Source organism: Phyllobates terribilis, unplaced genomic scaffold (assembly GCF_046119375.1).
Source record: "Phyllobates terribilis strain yellow unplaced genomic scaffold, ASM4611937v1 Scaffold_14__1_contigs__length_39327217, whole genome shotgun sequence".
Classification (NCBI taxonomy): Eukaryota; Metazoa; Chordata; class Amphibia; order Anura; family Dendrobatidae; genus Phyllobates; species Phyllobates terribilis.
Window position 1 is genome coordinate 34,480,426 of NW_027362774.1, and position 9,110 is coordinate 34,489,535.

Sequence of the window (9,110 nt, forward strand, 5' to 3'; positions counted from 1 at the left end):
CAGTTCTCCAGCCCTGTATATATACACTGCACAGTACCACTCCTCCTGTGCTGTATATATACACTGCACAGTACCACTCCTCCTGTATATATACACTGCACGGTACCACTCCTCCTGTCCTGTATCTATACACTGCACGGTACCCCTCCTCCTGTCCTGTATCTATACACTGCACAGTACCACTCCTCCTGTCCTGTATCTATACACTGCACGGTACCACTCCTCCTGTCCTGTATCTATACACTGCACGGTACCACTCCTCCTGTCCTGTATATATATACTGCACAGTACCCCTCCTCCTGTATATATACCCTGCACAGCACCACTCCTCCTGTATATATACACTGCACAGCACCAGTTCTCCAGCCCTGTATATATACACTGCACAGTACCACTCCTCCTGTATATATACACTGCACAGTAGCACTCCCCCTGTCCTGTATATATACACTGCACAGTAGCACTCCCCCTGTCCTGTATATATACACTGCACAGTACCACTTCTCCTGTCCTGTCTATATACACTGCACAGTACCACTTCTCCTGTCCTGTCTATATATACTGCACAGTACCACTGCTCCTGTATACTGGTTGTAATTCCTACGTGACACTATCGCCCTCTTGTGGCCGCACACACGTTATGTCCAGGTCCTCCCGCTGCACAGTATGGACAGGACACATCACCATTCCTGGCGGGGGGCTGCACTAGGTGGAGTGGTCTCTGCCCCAGTATACAGAGAGCTGACCTGGTAATATACATATGTTATTTCAGCACTCAGTCAGTTACAGCCCCCCCTGCAGGTTAGAGATGGTGTTGTATGATGTACATGCTGTGGTTGGCTGTTGGCCGTAGTGATGTACATTGTTGGCCCGGTAACGCTCATGTAACCACGGTGACGAGCGTTATCAATGGTCCCTTCCCGCAGCAGCTTCGGGGCAGATCCGCCACAAGATCCGCAGCTCGGAGCAGCGCGAGGCCGAGCCGCACTGAATCTACAGGCAGAGGACAATCTGCCATCAATCCCAGGACTCCAGATACAACAGGCACCGACTGTGTATGAACAAACCCTTAAGAGGACGCACCCCCTGGACCCCACACTGCCGACTGGCTGGCGATCACCGACCCTCCCCCGTCACGCGATGGACCTGAGCCGCCACCGGAGGAAAGGAACAGAACACTGACCATTTCTCATTTATTTTTCTGCAGATGTAAAACAAAAATATATGAAGTCACAAAAAAGGATAAGATACAAAATGCACCATCTAAATATACAACACGGCTAAGAAGGGACACAAAACACCGAGGATCCGCCGCCCCGGGCACTGGTACAAAATCCGAGCCGCTCCGCTCAGTGTTTGGCAGCCTGACGCTCCGCTCAGTGTTTGGCAGCCTGCTAATAAAAGGCAAAGAGATGTCAGTGAGCGAACGCCATGCGCAGCACCCAGAGCAGCACTCACAATGCACCGATACCAACAGAAGAGCGAGTACAGCTCCGGATTTGACAGGAGCACATGAGGCATGGATGAGCTAGTGTTATGCCCTTGTTGGGTCTTGTCCGCTGTTCTTTACACTACATCCCATTCCGTCACATAATGATGCACCCACCTTGTTGGCACAGTCCTCCTCCTCTACGCCCGCCTGCGTCATCAGATCTGCAATATTCTTCTCCAGGTCGTCGATACGAGTGCTCATGTCATCGAGTGATGGGCTCAGATAAGGAAAGCAAGTTCTACACTTCAGAGTTGGTGACGTGAGATAAGAAGGGCCGGGATTGGCAGCAGCGCCTCCGGGATTGGCAGCAGCGCCTCGCCCGCATCTCTAATAAGTCTCCTCACTGCTGCACAGGTTATGCTGGCTCTGGGGTTGTCACGGTCACATGAACAGACTATTGGACCTGGACTTCCAGTTATACGATAGGAAGCAGAAAGTTGCCAGTGTTACTATGGTAACCCCAGAGCAAGCACAACCATGGCAGTAATGAGAGGTCACTGCATAATGGGGGGAGACCAACATGGAAGTGCCTAGCTCCTGGTACTAGGAGGTGAAGCAGTGAGGGCCTGACCTAGTACCGGGGAGACAGGACTCGGCCGGGGTCTGAAGAGCGATGGTGCAATACGGAGGTGACAGCAAGTCTCCAAATCCAGCAGTAAGGCCATGGGATCTGTGCCCATCATCAGGGAATGTGGAGAGCTGCTGAATATCCGTCTTGACCCTAGTAAACCAGAGATGTTAAATGGAACCTGTCAGAACAATCCAAGCCGTTTATATGGTCATTCTGCCCTCAGAAAGAGAAAATCACCCACACCTTTACTTACGCAACAACAAAGCAATTGAAATGCCGCCATCAATAAAAACATCAACTCACATCGAAAAATAAAAAAGCCCTCGCACACCTCCACAGACAGAAAACTAACTCATGGGTCTCCAAAAGAAACAATCATTTTTTCCCCATTAAAACAAGAGAAAAAGTTGTTGTTTTTTTCCTGTTTTTTTTCAGTACATTATAGAAAATGAATGGTGCAATTCAAAACCACAAGCCCTCAGGACTGTCTGTAAAAAAATAAGAGAAAACCGAAAAAAAAAAAAAAACCAAAAATGAGAAGCGCCCGGTCCTTAAATACCGACAGGAACCGATACACTTTGGTCCAATTTATCAAAGATTTTACTCCAGTCTAAAATTGCTGACGCAATGCGAGACTAATAAAGATGTGACTTTGGCGTACTCATATTATTTTGGCCAAATTCTGACACAGCGGTGGACATGGGACGGGCCAGAGGTGAAGAAAGTCGCCAAACTTCATGACGAGCAGCAGCGTCCCCAAGTGCAGAGTAAGATCCATGGTGAGGGGCGCAGGCCACTCACCAGACGCACAGGATTCATGAAGACCTGTCAATGATCTGACGCCAGGGCCCCCTCACCAGCGTGACGCCACTGATCGTGATGAATCGTGGACGTGGCTTCAGTGCAGGCGGATCCCCCCCGATGCCCACCGTTCACTGCAGGATATTCCTCCCGATGATCTGATCGGACATGGTCTGGAACTTGTCCTGCATTTGTTGCAGCAGATTCTGGACCTGAGGAGACAGAAGACGATAAATCAGACGCGTTTCAGTGCGTCGGAGCCGCAGGCAGGTGTGAGGATGACATCATCGCTGTGATGTCACCATAAAACAGGAGAGGCTGAAACGTCACCGAGATGGAGGAATCCAGCAAATAGTCTAGAAATTATGTGAGATGGCAGCGATGACACCGGCCGTCCCCACACATCATTCATCCGCACAGAGCAAACCAAGGCCGGGACGTGTGCCCGAGGCCAACAGGGGAGGCTCAGGGTACTCAATGCTATAAAATGGATGAGGCCCAAACTGAGGCCATTACTGGAGGCTCAGGGGCCCCTATGTTATGTAACATACCTGGCGGCGTCCTTGCATGGTGGTCCATCTCCCACTGTGCAAGAGCGCGCACTTGATCTCCAGTCCAGAATGTCTCTCTGGCTTCCCTCCATGCTGTCTGTTTGTCTGTTTTGGCTGCATAGGGCGACGCCCGCTGAACTTCCTGTTTCTTGTACCTGCTGCGGACACGCCCCTGTTGCACCTTCAGCCTATTGCTGTCCATCTTTGGGTATTTATACCACCTTCTTCCTCAAGATGGCGCCTGAGCATTGTGTCCTGTCAGTCGGCTTTTTGTCTCTGACATGCCAGGTCCTATCCTGTTTTCCTGCCTGTTTTCCAGTTCTGTGTCTGAACTGTGGTCTGTTTTTGTGAACACGCTTCTTGCCTGTTCTTTCGCCTTCTAGGGGCCGTATTCCTAGATCAGCCTGTCTGTGCCTTGCGGTATCTGTTCCCGTCTGAACAGAGTCCTGTTTGTGTCCCTGCCTTGTGGTATCTGTTCCTGTCTGAACTGAGTCCTGTCTATTTCTCCTGTCTTGCAGTATCTGTTCCCGTGTCTGAACTGAGTCCTGTCTGTGTACTCTTGCCTGCTGCCTTTCCTGGAGGCTGTATTTCCAGGCCTGTCTGAACACGCTCCTTGCCTGTTCGTCCTGCCTCTCTGGGGGCCGTATTCCCAGACCCGCTCCTGTATTCCGCTGCAGTGTCGGTCTCTTCCGTACACTCAGTTCCAGTCTGAACTCTCTCCTATCCTTTACCTGTTTTGCCTCTATGTCCGTTCCTTTCCTTTTTCTGCAGAGTCTGAACTCGTACCTAACTCCTGCTTGTTGTCTCTGTACTCCCGTTTGTGAGTTTGTGGTCCCCTCGCTACTTCACTGCAAGTACCCTGTGGGTATCTGGCTCTGCCTTTCCCTTCCTGTCTGTTCCGTGTGAACAGAGCCCTGTCCGTCCTGCTCTGACTCCTTGCTCACTGCTCCGGCAGCCTTGCTCCGCTCTTACCCTTTTGCCCGCTGCTCCGGCAGTCCTGTCCTGCCCTGCTTCTGCCCGCTGCTCCGGCAGTCCTGTCCTGCCCTGCTTCTGCCCGCTGCTCCGGCAGTCCTGTCCTGCTTCTGCCCGCTGCTCCGGCAGTCCTGTCCTGCCCTGCTTCTGCCCGCTGCTCCGGCAGTCCTGTCCTGCCCTGCTTCTGCCCGCTGCTCCGGCAGCCCCGTCCTGCTCTGTTCTTGCCCACCGCTTTGGGCGTTCCCTCTCTGCTGTGGTTGTCTACCGCATCTGCGGTTCTGTGACCCAGTCTGTACTGGGTCTTAACCTTTCTGTGCTCCAGCCCGTCCTTTCGGCCAGTACCTCCCTGCCTGCATACTCGCCTGTATCCACCCCTCTGCATACCTGCCGTGTTTGCTTACATCCACCAGTCTGTGCCAGCCTAACCTGCCTGTTCCAGTAATTCCAGTGTGGGTCAACCCCCGTGTCCGGAGTTTGACCTGGAGTAGCACCTGGTCCCTCTGCCCGGTTTCTCCCTGGTGCACTGGCGTCGTATGCCGTCGTGCCACCTTGGTCGGATCGGCCAGATACTTAGTCACGCCCCTCCAGGCACTCTTCGGTCCATGGTCCAGTGGAACCACAACACCCGCACACGCCAGTCAGTCCGGGCGTGTGCATAACATGTTATAGAATGGATGAGGCCCAAACTAGGGGCATTACTGGAGGCTCAGGGGCCCCTATGTTATAGAAAGGATGAAGCCATTACTGGAGGCTCAGGGGCCCCTATGTTACAGAATGGATGAAGCCATTACTGGAGGCTCAGGGGCCCCTATGTTACAGAATGGATGAGGCCATTACTGGAGGCTCAGGGGCCCCTATGTTATAGAATGGATGAGGCCATTACTGGAGGCTCAGGGGCCCCTATGTTACAGAATGGATGAGGCCATTACTGGAGGCTCAGGGGCCCCTATGTTATAGAATGGATGAGGCCATTACTGGAGGCTCAGGGGCCCCTATGTTATAGAATGGATGAGGCCATTACTGGAGGCTCAGGGGCCCCTATGTTACAGAATGGATGAGGCCATTACTGGAGGCTCAGGGGCCCCCATGTTATAGAATGGATGAGGCCATTACTGGAGGCTCAGGGGCCCCTATGTTATAGAATGGATGAGGCCCAAACTAGGGGCATTACTGGAGGCTCAGGGGCCCCTATGGTATAGAATGGATGAGGCCATTACTGGAGGCTCAGGGGCCCCTATGTTATAGAATGGATGAGGCCCAAACTAGGGGCATTACTGGAGGCTCAGGGGCCCCTATGCTATAGAAAGGATGAGGCCATTACTGGAGGCTCAGGGGCCCCTATGTTATAGAATGGATGAGGCCCAAACTGAGGCCATTACTGGAGGCTCAGGGGCCCCTATGTTATAGAATGGATGAGGCCATTACTGGAGGCTCAGGGGCCCCTATGTTATAGAATGGATGAGGCCATTACTGGAGGCTCAGGGGCCCCTATGTTATAGAATGGATGAGGCCATTACTGGAGGCTCAGGGGCCCCTATGTTATAGAATGGATGAGGCCATTACTGGAGGCTCAGGGGCCCCTATGTTATAGAATGGATGAGGCCATTACTGGAGGCTCAGGGGCCCCTATGTTATAGAATGGATGAGGCCATTACTGGAGGCTCAGGGGCCCCTATGTTATAGAATGGATGAGGCCATTACTGGAGGCTCAGGGGCCCCTATGTTATAGAATGGATGAGGCCATTACTGGAGGCTCAGGGGCCCCTATGTTATAGAATGGATGAGGCCATTACTGGAGGCTCAGGGGCCCCTATGTTATAGAATGGATGAGGCCATTACTGGAGGCTCAGGGGCCCCTATGTTATAGAATGGATGAGGCCATTACTGGAGGCTCAGGGGCCCCTATGTTATAGAATGGATGAGGCCATTACTGGAGGCTCAGGGGCCCCTATGTTATAGAATGGATGAGGCCATTACTGGAGGCTCAGGGGCCCCTATGTTATAGAATGGATGAGGCCATTACAGGAGGCTCAGGGGCCCCTATGTTATAGAATGGATGAGGCCATTACTGGAGGCTCAGGGGCCCCTATGTTATAGAATGGATGAGGCCATTACAGGAGGCTCAGGGGCCCCTATGTCATAGAATGGATGAGGCCATTACAGGAGGCTCAGGGGCCCCTATGTCATAGAATGGATGAGGCCATTACTGGAGACTCAGGGGCCCCTATGTCATAGAATGGATGAGGCCATTACTGGAGGCTCAGGGGCCCCTATGTCATAGAATGGATGAGGCCATTACTGGAGGCTCAGGGGCCCCTATGTCATAGAATGGATGAGGCCATTACTGGAGGCTCAGGGGCCCCTATGTCATAGAATGGATGAGGCCATTACTGGAGGCTCAGGGGCCCCTATGTTATAGAATGGATGAGGCCCAAACTGAGGTCATTACTGGAGGCTCAGGGGCCCCTATGTTATAGAATGGATGAGGCCCAAACTGAGGCCATTACTGGAGGCTCAGGGGCCCCTATGTTATAGAATGGATGAGGCCCAAACTGAGGCCATTACTGGAGGCACAGGGGCCCCTATGTTATAGAATGGATGAGGCCATTACTGGAGGCACAGGGGCCCCTATGTGATAGAATGGATGAGGCCATTACTGGAGGCTCAGGGGCCCCTATGTGATAGAATGGATGAGGCCATTACTGGAGGCTCAGGGGCCCCTATGTTATAGAATGGATGAGGCCATTACTGGAGGCTCAGGGGCCCCTATGTTATAGAATGGATGATGCCATTACTGGAGGCTCAGGGGCCCCTATGTTATAGAATGGATGAGGCCATTACTGGAGGCTCAGGGGCCCCTATGTTATAGAATGGATGAGGCCATTACTGGAGGCTCAGGGGCCCCTATGTTATAGAATGGATGAGGCCATTACTGGAGGCTCAGGGGCCCCTATGTTATAGAATGGATGAGGCCATTACTGGAGGCTCAGGGGCCCCTATGTTATAGAATGGATGAGGCCATTACTGGAGGCTCAGGGGCCCCTATGTTATAGAATGGATGAGGCCATTACTGGAGGCTCAGGGGCCCCTATGTTATAGAATGGATGAGGCCATTACTGGAGGCTCAGGGGCCCCTATGTTATAGAATGGATGAGGCCATTACTGGAGGCTCAGGGGCCCCTATGTTATAGAATGGATGAGGCCATTACTGGAGGCTCAGGGGCCCCTATGTTATAGAATGGATGAGGCCATTACTGGAGGCTCAGGGGCCCCTATGTTATAGAATGGATGAGGCCATTACTGGAGGCTCAGGGGCCCCTATGTTATAGAATGGATGAGGCCATTACTGGAGGCTCAGGGGCCCCTATGTTATAGAATGGATGAGGCCATTACTGGAGGCTCAGGGGCCCCTATGTTATAGAATGGATGAGGCCATTACTGGAGGTTCAGGGGCCCCTATGTTATAGAATGGATGAGGCCATTACTGGAGGCTCAGGGGCCCCTATGTTATAGAATGGATGAGGCCATTACTGGAGGCTCAGGGGCCCCTATGTTATAGAATGGATGAGGCCATTACTGGAGGCTCAGGGGCCCCTATGTTATAGAATGGATGAGGCCATTACTGGAGGCTCAGGGGCCCCTATGTTATAGAATGGATGAGGCCATTACTGGAGGCTCAGGGGCCCCTATGTTATAGAATGGATGAGGACATTACTGGAGGCTCAGGGGCCCCTATGTTATAGAATGGATGAGGCCATTACTGGAGGCTCAGGGGCCCCTATGTTATAGAATGGATGAGGCCATTACTGGAGGCTCAGGGGCCCCTATGTTATAGAATGGATGAGGCCATTACTGGAGGCTCAGGGGCCCCTATGTTATAGAATGGATGAGGCCATTACTGGAGGCTCAGGGGCCCCTATGTTATAGAATGGATGAGGCCATTACTGGAGGCTCAGGGGCCCCTATGTTATAGAATGGATGAGGCCATTACTGGAGGCTCAGGGGCCCCTATGTTATAGAATGGATGAGGCCATTACTGGAGGCTCAGGGGCCCCTATGTTATAGAATGGATGAGGCCATTACTGGAGGCTCAGGGGCCCCTATGTTATAGAATGGATGAGGCCATTACTGGAGGTTCAGGGGCCCCTATGTTATAGAATGGATGAGGCCATTACTGGAGGCTCAGGGGCCCCTATGTTATAGAATGGATGAGGCCATTACTGGAGGCTCAGGGGCCCCTATGTTATAGAATGGATGAGGCCATTACTGGAGGCTCAGGTGCCCCTATGTTATAGAATGGATGAGGCCATTACTGGAGGCTCAGGGGCCCCTATGTTATAGAATGGATGAGGCCATTACTGGAGGCTCAGGGGCCCCTATGTTATAGAATGGATGAGGCCATTACTGGAGGCTCAGGGGGTCACACTGAGGAGGAGCCTGTTACAGTCAGGGCTCCCGGTGCCGGAGCTGGGGTGCGGGGGTCGCTATGAGGGTGCGGGGCCTTAGCCGCACTCTCCTCGGGGTGCGGCCTCTGTGGCCCCCGGGGCCGGGACTCACCAGGTCTGTCAGGTCCTGCACGGTTTTCGGGTCGGTCTCTGACATCTCCCGTCTCCTCCGGTAATCACAGACGTCGCTTCTCAGCCGCTGCCTCACAGAAATCTCACCGGAAGAGTCACTGCAAGCCACGCCCACAAGTACTGTCAGCTCCACCAATCAGCACAGG

General features: G+C 52.8%; 1 protein-coding gene across 1 annotated transcript; it reads right to left on the reverse strand.

The window, feature by feature from the left end:
* Window positions 1–1,179: 1,179 nt before the first annotated feature.
* On the reverse strand, window positions 1,180–9,104 carry HSBP1 (heat shock factor binding protein 1). Its single transcript, XM_073659900.1, has 4 exons — window positions 8,945–9,104; window positions 3,010–3,076; window positions 1,607–1,701; window positions 1,180–1,394 (listed from the first exon to the last, which is right to left on the reverse strand). Exons 1-4 carry the CDS (start codon window positions 8,987–8,989, stop codon window positions 1,377–1,379), a joined length of 225 nt encoding a protein of 74 aa, XP_073516001.1. The 5' UTR covers window positions 8,990–9,104; the 3' UTR covers window positions 1,180–1,376.
* Window positions 9,105–9,110: the final 6 nt, after the last annotated feature.

What these genes read in the sequence shown, in the direction of transcription:
- HSBP1 (XM_073659900.1), bottom strand. Translation starts at nt 8,989, where the DNA reads ATGTCAGAGACCGACCCGAAAACCGTGCAGGACCTGACAGACCTG. An exon ending in TGCAGGACCTGACAGACCTG is followed by an intron (nt 3,077 to 8,944) that starts GTGAGTCCCGGC and finishes CTGTCTCCTCAG; the next exon opens with GTCCAGAATCTGCTGCAACA. An exon ending in CGATCAGATCATCGGGAGGA is followed by an intron (nt 1,702 to 3,009) that starts ATATCCTGCAGT and finishes TGAGCCCATCAC; the next exon opens with TCGATGACATGAGCACTCGT.